The 16,117-nt window shown below is 43.0% G+C and overlaps 1 protein-coding gene across 1 annotated transcript in view; it reads right to left on the reverse strand.

Annotated features, from left to right (window-relative positions):
- LOC5573035 (neurogenic locus Notch protein) overlaps positions 1-14,687 on the reverse strand; it is a 217,971-nt gene extending 203,284 nt beyond the window's left edge. The window contains exon 1 of the mRNA XM_021838030.1: positions 13,718-14,687. Within this exon, the coding sequence (XP_021693722.1) occupies positions 13,718-13,847 (130 nt within the window). The 5' untranslated portion in view covers positions 13,848-14,687. The remainder of the gene's footprint in view (positions 1-13,717) is intronic.
- Between the last annotated feature and the right edge of the window lie 1,430 nt (positions 14,688-16,117).

A 16,117-nucleotide genomic window follows, 5' to 3' on the forward strand; every position in this document is an offset into this window, starting at 1 on the left:
TCACGCACACCGAACCGGGTTAATTCTTTCGTCCTTGGTCCGGTAATCATGCAAAAAGGAAACAAATCAAGGCCCAAGCAAGTCCCCGTCCAAATCGACATGGAAACCACATCTAAGTGAAGGCTATCCCCTACGCCATTCTAGGACCTCTCGCAAACACGCGAAGATCGGCTCCTCGGACTACACTAGGGGTCTCACGCACGCAACATGCACCGCTCAATTTTCATTTGCTGTGTGTGTGCGAAACGGGAAATGCAATATAGAGCCATGCATGCAAGAGATCGGCCCAAGATGCTTTCGTTTAATTGCGACCCGAGGGCAAACGTAACCTTTTCCCGATTCCCTCTTGCGGCGGCGAGTGGACCCGGACCAACGACGAAGACGCACAGGGCGGGTGTGGGGGTCGTTCAACGATAACATGCCGGTGGCGATCACGGGCTCCGAATGCTGATCGTCATTCCGTTTACGATCGAGGCTGAGCACTCTGAAATCACTGCTCGTGCACCTCTTCTGCCGTACAGCAAAACGCGACGGACGGCTTCTTTGCCTTTTGCTATATTCGAATGGAATATGAGATATGATTTAATGATCGTCACTTTTCATGGCCTAGCGTTCGACGAGAGGCCCCCTACTTGGTATTCAGCGGGTCGCCGCCGAAAAACAACGCGTTTATTCGCATTTTTGGGCGCATTTCGCACGGATGATTTACCGATTTGCGCCGCGTCGGTTCTTCCCGGACTAATCAGTTAATTTGTATTCGCCGATTGAAGTTCGAGGGGCCACGGCAGTTATTATTATTGTTGTCCGTGAAGTGTGGACGACAAACGCCCAGACAGAGTTGGTGGCTTCGGTCACACGGTTCAGAAGATGAAACTGGACGAAAAGATCGGCGGTCGTTCGAGTTGTGCAATAGCTCTCGTGGACACGATCGCAATTTCCTGCTGTTATGGGCCCATACCGCGCGCAAACTTCGCTAGATAGCGATCGAGTGCGAACCGCGTCCAGAAGTGGAGGTGTCTTTTGATCTTTTCGCTCCGATAATGGCCAGAAGGATCCTTTGCGTGAGTTGAATGAGTTGATCATCTTTCGCGCAACAGTTGGCAATGATTCACGGTGAGCGATCTGTCAAAACTCACCAGTGATGCCAAAATAGCTTCGGAAAGGGAACACACCCTCGTTCATCATGGCGCAGCATCCAAGCGATGACGGTGATGATCGGGACTTTCTAAAAAAAGCTCCAATACAAACAATAAAACCCAATCGAGGTCGTCGCCGATGTCGATCAATCGCGATCTCCCGTGCCGTCATCCGTCGTCAATGTATATGCACGGACCAGGCGCAGATCGTGCGTGACGAATGGGCAGACAAAAAAGACGAAAAGCAGCACACAATCGATGATGACAGTGACGAAGCCTACATCTCGACCTGAAGTTCCACGATCACCAAACTTCAACTCCACACATGCGCGCGGCGGCGGCGGACGACCCGAAAAACGGCTTCGTCATTAAAAGCCGATTTATCTGTCTCTCGACTTGCGCGGTGCGGTTAGTTGGTTAGGTTGGTTAGTTGCTACTAAAAGTGCAGATAATTAACTTTTTTCTCATCGACACTAGGTCTGCGATCGACGCGACGACAGTCAACCGGGCTCGGCTGACGCGCGGTGAAAGAAGCACCGCGGAGAAAAGTGATTTCGGACAGAAGGAGAGCGACCGGAGCCCGGATGATTGCCGCGCCGCGCCGCGTCAGTTTCGCGGTCAGTTAGATAGACCATTAGTTAGGCAATGGCAGGGCTGCTGCGCGTACGCTAACTAGGGTTGGTCAACTGCGAGCAACGGGGAAAATTGCTTGTTTGGAATCGGTTGAGTAATGATTTGGACGTGGCCAATTGTTGGAAAGTTTGCGTACATCACACACAAAACACAGTGATTGCACATGTGAGGAATGCAAATTTGCGCGGCTAAATAGCCCCGTTGCGAGCGGATAATTTGGTATGGTTTCGGTAACGATGACAACAACCAATCGAGCAACCATGGGAGTTTTTGGATTAGAGTTTGTGGGGGTGATTAGGTGCCATGTAATCGAACGTTTTTTGGTCAAATTGGGCGCCAAATCCTGAAATATCTTGCAACTTATCAAGTTAAGTAGGCCTGAACATTACCCTAACGAAAAAGAGGTGGCATACTACGATCGCCGACCTTAAGCTCGCGCTTCGACAGAGGTCCATCAGCCAATCGAGAAACCATGGGAGTATTGGATTAGACCTTGTGGGATCTTTAGCTACCGTGTAATCGAATGTTTTTGATCAAATTGGGCACCAAATCCCGGAAGACTTTACAAATCATCCAATCAACCTAAACGATAACCTAATGAACCATAAGTGACATACTGCGATAGCCGACTTTAAGCTTGGATTAAGGTCAACCGATAAGTTGCCGCCATATTGACACTTCCATCGGTACCATATAAACGCACTCCGACAGGAGCCCCTACTCTATTCGACCTCTGCTCCGGCAGATCATCACCTCTCCTCGATCGCATCTCTAATTATAAGAGGATTACCGCGTAAGCATATTTCCCTAATGCCCCCCAATCTAAAGCCATATTTTACGACCGACTTATGGAGTCTTGTTTTCGCGCGTCGATTAATTTAGCGGCGAAGCGCTGCGGCCATCACGAGAGCGGCTAAGATTTCTAGATCAACGACCCCCGGGGCAGCACAGCTTCGGCTGCTACGACGACGACCTACTTCGATTTGGCCGCTCTAGCGTCGAGTGAACGACTCTTCAAGGGGCTCCAGCCACTCTACTTTTTTTTCTTCAATGCGGCATACGGTTGTGGTACTGCCTCGTCATTCTATGTTTCCCTTCCAGGTTTGGTCGCACATATCTTCGACTCAGCTTGGTCATTGCGCTGAAGGTGGGCACTAACTTTACACGGGTTCGTGCTCGGGAATTCCTATTGGGAGTCCGATGACGACGGAGTTTTCGCTTCGTCATCACACGGTTGTGATAGTTGTTGTGAACGGCTGTTTTCATTTACTGGTCAGTCTTCTGAAAGCCCATTGGACACGATCGCGATCGCGAACTATGAAGCAATGGCACCCGCATCACAGTAGGCCGAATGTAACCACCTTTCCAGTTTGACGTACGGTTTGACAACCAACTGTCAAAATCGGGCAGTACTAGAATGATCGCTGATCCTAGAAGTGCAACCGGATCCCGTTGTTTGATCGCGCCACGCGCCTTCAACTCTTTCCAGCCTCTTATCGTCCATTGCATTGGCCCCGCAAGATCTTAGAGAAGATCCAATGCACAAGAGATAAAGCATAGAACGAAATCATAGTAATAACAACTATAAAAACAAACTGTACTCGGCTCTCGATCGGGCTCCGTTCGTCCGACAACAAACTGCTACTGCTAGTCGCTGTCTTCCATTCCAGCACACGGCAACAAAAAAGTAGAAGAAGGTACAATCACCTCTCCGGTCCATCATCATCTTCTTTGCTCCTCGCAGCACACAAATTATAGTTCGTTCCTCGCATTTCCATGCTCTCGCGCAGCCTTGTGTCTCGTCGTCTCACACAGCTCGCAGAACAGAAACAGATGAAAGATTGTACTGTAGTGCAAGGAAGGAACCCCGAAAAAGCAGCAGCTTCGAATCGGATTTAAGCCGAGCGAACAAAAAAAAAAAACAGAAAATACGAGAAAAAAGTCGGACCCGGGGTCCCTGGGCCCACAGAACAGAAGAGAAAACCATGGCAAAGAAGGAAGATAAAAAACAACACTACTATATAAAGTATTACAAATGTATATGGTATTATAATGGACGCACGTCGCGGGCACGTTGCTGCACCCGTCCGAAGCCTCCGCGATCTACCTTACCGACCCCCGCGAGTGTTCGATCGGTCGTCGAGAGATTAAAATTAAGAAAACGAAGCATCCGACGACGACGAGATGACCATAAAAATCCAGCCTGCTCTGATCCGAAACAAAGGAACACGAAACACGAGCGGTTCTCGTCGTCTCTTGTGTCTTCGGATGCGTCGCGGATTGCCCAAATCGTCCGAGAATTTCCTGCCTGAATGACGATTGTAGGAGTCTTTCGTCGCGCAGCAAAAAATAAAGAATCAGCTAAAACATACTGAAAAGTAAAGCCTTTTTATAGAAGCCATGGAAATAAGGCTTAACATTTGGGACGTGTTCTTTCCCCGGTCGGCGGACGATGATGATTTCGCTTAAAAACGGCCATAAATTACAAGATTTTCTCCATCAGAGTGCAGAGATAAATTTTGTGCGGTTTGGCTGCAGAATGGGAATTGTTACGAATAAAATGTACATTATAAAAGGCGAGAAGTCCGGCTAAGAGCCTACTTCGGTTGGATGAGTGCATCAAGAATCGAGAGGGCCTGCACGCGGAGCCATAATGACACATTCTAATGGCGAAAATGTCGCGTGTGCAAATTACTCGCGCGGCCCGAAGCCGAACGTTTCCGTTGCTAATCCGATCGGCCTTGGACGGGGATTTCGCAGAATTGGAGGAGCTTGTGTGCTTAATGCGAAAAATGGGAGCCTTATCGACAGGGCAATTTGTCGGTCGGGAAACGTGATGGTGAGTTTGGTTGCGATAAATTTCAATTATCGTGTTGTTTCACATTTATGTAAATCGGTTTAGGATCCGGATTAGGGTTCAGGGGGCCTTCAGAAATCCAACTGAAGTATGCCAAGATTACAGAAAATCATGTTAAAGATTCCAACATTATTCTATTCAGGACTACTTCAAAACAGAATCTTCTTCAGGAGTTCAAAAGAGTGCTGGTAAGAATTCCAACATTACTCTGTTCAGAAATCCAACAGAACTTTTCCAGAATTCCTGATCAGGCTTTCAACAGACTGAATCTTATTTAGGACTTCAAAAGAATCTTGTATGGGATTGAAAACTCTGGTAGCTAGAGTTGATAAATTAAAAAATTCTTCAATAAACTTTACTCATTAGTACTTCTTACTTTTGTTTGAGTTTGAAGGAATTATTTGAGCGTGTTTGGAATCTTTTGAGCGTGCGCAAATAACAGCGCGAAAACAAACGCGACTTGCTCGTTTGTCGCGTCAATAAGAATGAATTTAATGAAGGATTTTGTGGTGAACGGATGTGTTGATTTGTAATCAACACATGTGTGTTCGACTGAAGGCGGAATTGGTCAAAAGTAAAATGTGATGGTGTTATACTGTTTAAGAATTGCAACAGAATCTTTATCAGGGTTCCAACAGAAGCCTATTCAGAATTTGAACAGAACCTGTTCAGGATTTCAAGAGAATCCTGTTTAGGATTCCAACATAGTTTTGTTCAGAATTCGAAAATAATCCTGTCCACGATTCCAAGATAATGCTGTTTAAAATTCCATAAGAATCATGGGAGGATTCCAACAAATTCGTGCTCAAATTTTCAATAGAGTTATGGTGTTGTTTAGGATTTGGACAAAATCATTTTCAGGATTTTTACATAATCCTTCCCATGATTCCAATAGAATTTAGTTCAGGATTCGATCAAATCCTATTCAGGATTCCGAAAGAATACTGTTCTGAATTGCGACAGAATCCTGTTCAAAATTTCAACCGAATTCTGTGCAGGATTTCAGCCGAATACTGTTTAGGATTCTAGTAAAGTCCTATTCAGGATTCCAACTGAATCCTTTTAAGACCTCCAACTGAATTCTGTTTAGGACCCGGGTCTTAAAAAAAGACTCCTGTTCAGGACTATAACCGAATACTGTTTAGGATTCCAGCATAGTTCTATTCAGGATTCCAACTGGCTTCTCTTCAATACTACAACTGAATGCAGTTCAGGAATCGAATAGAATCCAGTTCAGAAGTCCGGTTCAGACAGAACGTTGTTCATGATTGAAACGTAATCGTAGACGTCTGAGAACTTTGAAACCATCCGTACCAAACGAATTCTGATTGAGTTTCTGACAACCCTATTAAGAATTTGAACATAATTGGGATGAGCTCTATTTGAAATCAGGTTCAGGATTTTATTTGATTTGATTCAATATTCATACAGAATGCTGTTCACGATTCTGACAAAATCTGGATCAGAATTTCGATAGAATTAGATATATTGTTTCAGGATTCCGAAAGAATTCAATCCTGTTTATTCTGTTCATGATTTCAGTCAATTCATAGACGATTTTGATAAAGGTTCCGACTGAATCTGGTTCAAGAGTTTGATGGTATATAGACAGAATTCTGTTGGAACCCAAGAGAATCTTGAAGGAGATTCCGATGGCTTCTAGCTCAGATTGTCGACAAAATTCGGGTTCAGATTCTAACAGAAATTTGTTCAGAATTATTATACTTTTCAGACAAAATTCTGTCCATTATTTCGACAGTATTTGTTTCAGATACCCAAAAAAAGAATCCTATTCCGAATTGCTTCAAAATTCTGATGAAGACTCATTCGGTGCACGATTTTGTTCAGTATTCAGACAGAATATTGTTTCTAGTTCTGCCAGAATCTGTTTTAGCATTCCAACAGATTCCGTTTGAAGCAGGATTCGGTTCAGACTAGGGTCCTAATGCCCAATTTAGTACCAAATGCACAAGTCTAGGCCATGTTAACTCAATTTTTAAATATTTTTCGTTGGTTTATGTCCACCCCAGGGTTAAAAAGTATGACCCCTGCGGTGTTATTGTCGACTAAGCGCACGTCAAACACGATCAAAAGTGTTAAGGTTCAAATTCGGACCCATTTTTTGAATTAAATTTATTAATTTATTAAATTTATTAATAATTTTGAGACTCTATTCTCTTGAGGTTTCTGACAAAATCCAATTCAAGATTCAGAAAGAAACTTATTTGGAATTCAGAGAAACTGAGTCAAAATTCCAACAAAATGCGATTTAGGATTCCGACAAAGCCCAGGTTAGAATACTCGTTTTATTCTTCATTTTTGAGAGACACTCTGTGTACTTGATCAATCCCTACTTGTTCAATCCCTATCCTCATAGCCATAGTGCATTTTTGTACGTTGATTATTTTTGCAGTGTTTCTTTGGCTTGTCTACGGAAAAAGTCAGTGTCCCAGACAACCAGAATGCATGTATAACAAAATCTCCTTTTGCGTTATGCAATACTTCTATGAGCAAAGTTTCACGTATAAGATGTCGCGAAAAGACCTTATGCGTACAAAAGTGGAGGCGATATACGTGCAAATTTTATATGATGAAACATAACATCCAATGCGAGAGTGTGGATTTTCTTGCAAATTAGTTGGTACTCTTATGTGACTTAGTTTATGATAACAAAGATTATTTGACAGCTGCTACGGATTGATCCGACTTGCTTTGTACGAGTATGCGGGACGAAATCAAATGTACATATGAACTCATAAAATAGCGTTTTATGCGAGAAAACTCATCGATCAAACGATTTCATCCACCATGCAGTGTGGGTGTGATACAGTGTGTATGAATAAACGACTTTTTCCGTAAAATGTTATGCGACTTCTGGTTGTCTGGGGTGTCTCAATTATTATCCGATAGTGACGAAGGATGGATGTGCTCCTCAATACATATACGGAAATCCATATTTCGTCTTTGCAAGTGTCGCTTATAAATTTCAACAAGTTATTGGCCGAGGAACGGCTTAGCAGCTTGTATACGATTTGCATAGCGCAGAATAGGATATTTTGGCAGGATTCGTTAAAATCAATGGGCGATTCAGGAAATAAACTACAGCTGGATAGTCTGGAATATCCAGCGGCGAATATCTTAAATGAGCTTGAGAAAAGCCTGTTAAGAATTTTCTTACAGAATCCTGTTCAGGATTTAAAGAAAATACAATACCAACTATCTTAAATTAGCTTGAGAACAACTGGTAGAAGCCTACTAAATGATTTCCAATGTATTGATCAGAGTTTCGAAATCGAATTACCATTGCCATGCTGAAAAAAATGAAATTTTATTACAGCAGTGAGATACTTTAGGCTTGGCTGTGGAACCTCCAACGCTAGATGAAGTAAAGAAAGCTATCAATGGGCTGAAGAACAACAAGGCTGCTGGGAAGGACGAGCTCCCGGCCAAACTTCTCAAATACGGAAGTGAGCAGCTGCACAAACTCATTCACCATATCATTTAGAGGATATGGGAGGAAGAACAAATGCCTAGGGTGATGTGCTAGTATCCACCGTATTAAGCATTGATCAGTGAGAACTGCAATTTTTCCAGTATTGCAGTGAATGATGCTGATACAAACCGATGCCAAACAATTCTTTCTCAAAACGGTTTTAGCATTGTACAATAACATTTTGATAAATCTTGATCTCTTTTTGGAAATAATGCAAAAAAAAATGCATCTTACCGTATTCTCAATCCGTCGTATCGTTTTCAACTCCGTCGCAATCAGTTTCCAGATTCGTCTCACAACTTACGGCTCACTGTGTATATTGAGTGGTTAAAACACAACATATCAACGCTATAATAAAATGTTTTACTAGAATATATAGATCTTCGGGCATCTCCCTCCATTCCTTCAGCATGATGAAATATACTAATTTCCTTCAAAATTCATAGTTCGTCATCAAAATTCCGCCCGAACATATGAACACTATTCATTTTGACCGTACAATTATGGCATTTCCTCACAGTACAGCGAAAACAACACAATCAAAGGAACCGTATTTTTACGTCGAGCGTCGAGCACACATTAATGCGCACAAGCATTTTTTCTCAGTACGACGGATTGAACTTTGTTTACATTCTCAATTATTTGCGGCGGTTGAGGAAATTTCGTAAAATTTGGTGATTTATGGAAGTTTTACGGCGTGTGATTGGAATGAAATCCTTCAGTGAAGAAGTACGAAGGTTTTCCATAGTGAAAATAAGTGCCCGGCGAAGTAAGTCACCCACGGGGGCGGGAAGAAATTTGTGTTGGAAAGTGGTGTGGCTCAGTCGATCGCTAAGCATTTCTCTCAAATCGTGTTCGTCCATGCGATTTCGGTGAAAAAGTGCAAAGTGGATAATTGAACTGAAGTTATTTACCGAAACACAGTAGTTTTATTGCATTTTTGGTATACAAGTGTACAAACCATAACAGTTTTCACAAAATTACACTTGGATAATGAATCTATGTTGCAGGTAAGTTTGAATATCCGCCGTAGTGGAACAATTAAAGTTTGATACGACGAATAGTAGGGCTTACGACGAAGTAGAACAAACCCCTACTAGTTGGTTGGAAGGTCTCATTTGCCCTTTGTACAAGAAAGGACATCGACTGGAGTGCGCCAATTAACGAGGGATAACACTCCTTAATTCGGTGTACAAAATCATGTCTGGAATTCTGTTCAACAGATTGAGACCGTATGAGGAGTCCTTTGTCGGCGAATACCAAGCTGGTATTCAAGAGGGCCGATCAAATCCTTGATAAATTCCGGGAGTACACCTTGCAGACTTATCATCTGTTTGTAGATCTCAAAGCAGCGTACGATTCAGTGAAGAGAAACGAGTTGTGGCGAATTATGTCCGAACTTGGCTTTCCGGCGAAGCTGATTAGGCGGCATCCATTTATTACGTAACGCTAAAATTGGAAATTTTTGACCCCCTCCCCCCTCCGTAACGCTTTTTGTATGAAAAATTTCAAATTTTTGTATGAGCCGTAACGCTTAAGCCTACTCCCCCCCCTCCCCCTAAAGCGTTACGTAATTTGTGGATGCCGCCTTAGACTGATTCGTGCAACGCATGATGGATCGAAATCAAGTGTGCGGGTAGTGGACGAGATTTCATCATCGTTCGTAACCTTAGATGGATTGAAACAGGGTGACGCTTTTTCTAACTAGCGTTATATCGCCATGAATCATGGACATTGAAGGAAGTCGACCGGAGAGCTTTCGGGGTGTTTGAACGTAAAGTGCTGCGAACAATACTCGGCGGTAAACTAGTAAACGGCATCTCACGGCGTCGCATGCATCTCGAGTTGTTGCAAGTGTATAAAGAGGTGGATATTGTCAAGCGCATAAAACACGGCAGACTGCGTTGGGCTGGTCACGTTGCCCATATACCGGAAGAACGACAAGCAAGGATAATATTCAACAGAGAACCCGGACGAGTCCGCAGACTTCGTGGTAGGCCGCGCACACGATGGCTTTTTGCAGTTGAGGAGGACTTAAGGGCACTTAACGTTCAGGGCGACTGGAAGGCCCTGAGGACCGAGCCCAGTGGAGAAGACTCATCCATTCAGCGAAGATTCATCGTAGCGTATCAAGTATCAAGTAAGAGATACTTTAGATTCGAAGGATGCTACATCAATCCATTGATTGACAAAAATATTGTCCAGAACAAGTTAAGGAAGTCTACTGGAACACTGGTCTGGTGGTATCTTAAACAGTTTCATATTGAGTCTGAAACTGCCGGAATCTCTAACATCAATTAAGAGAATCTTAACGACATCGATACTACGCTCAATCTCATCAGAACATTTAGACTTCCAGCACAAACTCGAAGCTTTTCCTTACGGAATTTCTTCTAAACATGTAGTACGAAATTCGAATCAAAATTTGACAATTTAAGTGTAATTAGTATTTGTGCTTAACTTCCATAAGACTTCCTCGAGTCTACATGAAACTAACTACATACACTTTAACATTGAATACATTTAAATTAAATAACACCACTTGAGACAAACCTGTTCTTAGAAACATTGATCGAAATATAAATATCAAATAAGTGATAATTCTCATTCGTCGTCATACACATGGCTCTTATTGTCTCATTTTGGGCATAGTCCGTACGATGTTATATAGACGTAGAAAGTTAGAATTACTGAGAGCCCTTGAGGTTTATTCGAGCGTTAGTTTCTCCTTTTAAAAGTTTTGCTACATGCCTATACATTTCTTATGATGTTTCTCCGCTTCTTAAGAGTGTCCATACCAAAAAGTCTCGACAGTGATCAGTATAGAGTGGAAGATCTTATAAATTTTCGCTGGACACCTTCGATTCTTTCAAATAAGCGATGTAGGACTCCAGTCTGCTGACGTTGATTCCAGTATTGACCGCACCAATGAATTATACAAAGATCTCAAGCAATAGGGATCACTGAATTCTCTAGTAAATTTGAACATTATTCCCAGATTACGATGTGCTCTTGCTAGGATGCTGGTATAGCATTCGTTAAAGAGAAGCTTTTTGTCAAGAGGGACGCCCAGATCCTTCAAAGTTCATACTCTTTTGTAGTGACTAATCTTTGATTATGTAGTTCCAAATGAGTGGCTGATTTTCCCTACTAAAAGAGATGACCATGCATTTGTGTGTGCTGATGGTCTGACGATTTTCGAGTCCACGAACATATCCAGAAAACAATTGAAATAGAGCAGAGAGAGATGAGTCGAGCTTAACTTTCACAAGGTACGATTTAAGCCATTTAACAAAGCTCGTCAATGTATTCCATTTTACTAAAGAGCACTTGATGGTAGCCGCTTCTAAGTCGGTATAAACCGTATCAATTTGCACACTTTTCTCCATGTGTCGCATACAGTGTGATGTTAACTCTATCAATTCCGTTGAAATTGATCTTCCAGCAACAGAACCCATGTTGATCAGGCGAATTAAAATGCTTCACACTCGAAGCTTCCTCCGTCCATAATTCTGAAAAAAATTGACCCAGTACATGGGGAGGTCATCCCTCGGTAGCTTCCAAATCAATCCTTGTACGGAATCTAGGGCTGCTAGCTGAGAAATAAGGTCGATTGCTGATAACTATTTAACTCTCTAGAAGCACAGAAACTCTTGCAATGATCCTAATTATCAACTTCTAGAAAAGCATAGGGGATATATACCTTACTGTGTCGTATGTTCCTTCCAAGAGCGTAGATTAATATGGTATTTGAAACATTTTCTTGAAGTATGCACGTGAAAATATTTCTCCTGACATAGAGAAAAGCCTTAACCATAAATTTCTATTTGGGGAGACCTCTAGATCAATGCGTGAACGGAACTGCTCAAATTATTCTGATAGCTGAAATGCCATGCTAGTGACGATTTGGCTCTTTCATATAGCTTTCATATTAGCTCTTTTTTCATATCAGTAGTGTTTTGTTGATGGTGAATAAGTGATTGAACCATTTGATGAGTAGGAGAGGATGCAAACTTAACAAGATCGCTCTTCCCAAGTAACATTTCAGGTTTTGTCAAGGTTTTATAACTGCTTTGAAGCCAAAAATTGGTCTGTAAAACCGTAATAAATCCTATCTTGTATGTAGGGATAATATAAGCCTGACTTATAAAGCAGAAGAACAAATTCTTGTTAGTTTCGATAGCATAGTGAGAGAAGCATAAAGAGGATGAAGAATGTATAAATGGTTTTGTAGGGAAATTACGACAACTCTAGAAAGTTCTGTAAGAGGATATTAAGATGTTTTTGATGGCTATTTTTGAAATTACTTGTACTCAGCACACGGAGCGATAAACCATTTAAAAAGCCTTGCATACTTAAGCGTAACTAAAGGCTTCCATAAGTTAAAAGATAATCGAATGGCGATTGACAAACAATCTAGGTTTGCAACTGCAATACATTATTAAGTTGAAACGATCTCCCAAGTCCCACGACATATTTTGGAACGCAAGTGTTAATCGTTATCGTTTACTGTCATTTTGTCATAAAAACGAAATAGTGGCATTCCTTAGCCGAGTGGATTGTGGGTCCGATTCACGGTTGGTCCTAGATCTTTTCATAATGGCAATTTCATTGGCTTCCCTGGGCATAGAGTATCATCGTACTTACTACACACGATGTACGAATTCGAAAATGGCAGCTTTGGCAAAGACAGCTCTCAGTTAATAACTGTGAAAGTGCTCATTCAACATTAAGCAGAGAAGCAGGCTATGTCCCAGTGAGGACGTAATGCCAAGAAGAATTATTACATCTCTAGTTTTATACAATGATTATCTCTGGAGTTGCATCTTTGGAATATTTGATCTGCATCTGAAATTTGCAGAAGCAGATGCTCAATGGCTCCGTTGCGGATTATTACAACCTAATCCGATTTTTCAAAATGCATGAAAACAAATTCAACAATGGCATCATTGGTTCGGCAATGAACAATGCACCCCCTCCTCGTGCAGCCCAAAAAAAACCTCCACACATTATGCAACCTAGTGTTGGTCGGTCGTCCTGATTCGATCACACAATCCATATGGTGCCGCGTACGCACATCTTGTTGTCCTTGCACAAGCCGCCATAAGGATAAGTAGGTAGGTACCATCATAGCGAATGCACTCGAAAAGCATTTCACCGTCCCGACCGAGAGCCCGGTCGACGGTCGATTCGGGTGTATTCAAATTACAGTGCAAGGATGACGAGGACAGCGAAAAGAAAAGAAAGTTCCCAATTACAGTCGCATATGGGTTCGGTAGCGAGAAAAAGAGGCTGCAATTACAATAACTTGGCGAACCGAGGGGACAGGGACAGGACGAAGATTTAGGGATCGGTACAGCAGCCTCTGCTGTGATCTACTGCAGGTGTGCAGCGCGCAAAAAAGATGTGTGTGATCCTGGTGAGAAAGCTAGGAATCCAAGTCGTCGATTTGTTTGCTTTGGTCCTTTTTGAACCGTTGGGCGCGTGTTGGTGTGTTGGATATCCTTGCGCTTTGTTTGTGTTGGTGGCGGCGGAGTCATTCCGTTCGTCAGTTGGAATTCCGAATAAATCTTTCTCTATGGGAAAAGTGGTACTTACCGGAAGCGGAATCAATCAGCATGACCAGGAACAATCCAATGATGAGCATCCTAATCCGAGTATTTGACAGACCGGAGATGCCGACGGGCGATCCCCTTCGGGTGGTGGTGGCCGTTGTTGACGACCACATAGTTCCAGATTCAGTTCAGCTAAAGGTTGTCTCGAGAACTCTGGCTGCTAGTTTTACTACGTTACGGGAAAATCCCTTCAGACGCGGGCAGGTTCCGGTCCAACCCGCTTCCTAGTTTCGTGTTTCCGGTCTATGCACACTGATTTGAACACTTTTGCTTCTTCACAACACCTATAGATCATCAAAGGTTTGATTCTTCCATTCGTTTGAATATATCACTGATATTATCCCCAATGTTGAGGTCACCACGATTCTTCTAGGGTCTTAAAAGGCCCAACCACCCGATTGACACTCATTGTTGTAATGCAGCTTCGTAGCACCTTTCATTGCTTGAGCTTGATGTCGATTGTTGATCTTTTTCTTCAACGATCACCCAGCACCTTGACTTTTCCACTTATTATTCTGCCGACAATTCTTCTTCGGCCATCATTGATCTGGATTCACTATTCACTGCTTACTTCACGCAAATACTTCGCCAAGTCCCTGTGGACTCTTCAAAATCACTCTCCGTGCTAACGGCTTATTATCTATTCCGAATCTTCCGTTAACACTATTTTAGCTCAGCTCCTTTCTAATGCGCTCACTTCCTTCTCCACCCCGATGAGATTCTTCCGGGCTCACGATTCGAAATCACCACACAATCCAAATCCCTCCAGGATTGAGAGGTTCCTCAAGAAAAACGCTGCTACAGAGATCACACACACCTTGGGCTTCCTCTCCTCTATCCTCGCTTCTCAGCCCTATTCTTGCTGTTTCTTAACGGAACACTCCATACAAAAAAATCTTCGAACCACTGAGCGCACGGAGCATGTGCATTCACACTCGCGTCTCGATACACTTTGAGCAGGACTTGGGTTCCTAGAACACACAAACACCCAAGTTGGCTCTGCCGTCCGTTCGGCTCGTCGGCCGTCTTCGGCGAAAGATATTCGCCACGAGCCAGAAAGGGACCGCTGCGCTCGGCACAGGAAAATGCAAAATGGCTGCTGCCGTATTGCTACGCCTGGACCCGAACCCTTTTTGCCGCGGTTTTCAATGAATTTGTTCCGTGGATTGGTGAAAATCACAGAATTAGGCACTAATTTGGGATAATGAGGCCATTTTTGTGAAAATTTCCGAACCTTCCCGAACAAATAGAACCACTTTGAACGTGGGAAAAGTTGCTGGATCTACTTGCAATCAACGAAAATTTTTACGATCTACAGAGATCGGAACAAAGAAGGCATTGGAGCGAGCGAGACAGTGCAGTTATGGCGACAAACTAGTTTTGAATGGCGAGGGGTGCTTGGATGCCAGCTTAACGTGAAATTTTCAAAATTTCTCATGTTATAATTACTTTATTATAATAACTCAAATTCGCTATAGTGATCGAAATATCCGAATTATGATAAATGATTTTCATATTCCATCAATCGGTGGACCCCTCGCTCGCAGCAAGAACCAGTTTTTGGACCTCTCTTCGCTGTCTCTGTATCGCGCGCGCCTATCTGTTGGAGTTTGCGCTTCCAGCGGCGAGGCAGCGGTGTGGCGAAGCATAATGTAATAGCACACAGAAAACATGTTGATCTGCGGCCCATGCTATGCTGGTATAAGTGCAAAGTGGTTGAACGTTTTTTACCCGAACCCAGGCCCAGCGCACATATATCGACGGCGAGCGACGGTTGCGTGTTGTCCTGCGCTTTGCCTTCATGTACCTATGGGCCTACGGCAAGTTTCCTCTTTTATCCATCCATTGCGCTTTGCGCTGTTCCATAAATTTCTGAATCACTTTGAATCGAGCAGACCTTCGTGCTGGACGTGTCTGGAATAATTGATGAGGTGCCCCTCGTCGTCTTCGTACTAGCCGTGGGACCCGAGACGATTATGTAGATCATGCCTTACTTGGATCGTTTTCATAATTTTAAAAAATTTTCATGATGATTTTTTGGAACGAAATATTTTTTCTAAAAATTTTCTCCATGAATTAAAATGTTGTTCCAAATTCAGGATCAATCATGGTGGATGGCACTTGGTTTCCGTTTAAAATAAACCAGAATCCATCATACATTAGTGCAGTGGTTGTGCAGTCACAGAAATATGCACAACTACCACCGAGCAACGCCGAAGCAAAATAAACAAACATACTTGCGATCAACCACCCTGGTGCTGGTGGGCAACAACAGGAGACAACCTGGATCGAGTGCATTCGTGCACCAATACCAGTAAAGGATCCGGACGTACGACAGAAGAAAGCATTATTGTGCAAGGTGGTCGATCGTCGCAGCATAGCC

The sequence above is a fragment of the Aedes aegypti genome, chromosome 1 (assembly GCF_002204515.2).
Source record: "Aedes aegypti strain LVP_AGWG chromosome 1, AaegL5.0 Primary Assembly, whole genome shotgun sequence".
Taxonomy (NCBI): Eukaryota; Metazoa; Arthropoda; class Insecta; order Diptera; family Culicidae; genus Aedes; species Aedes aegypti.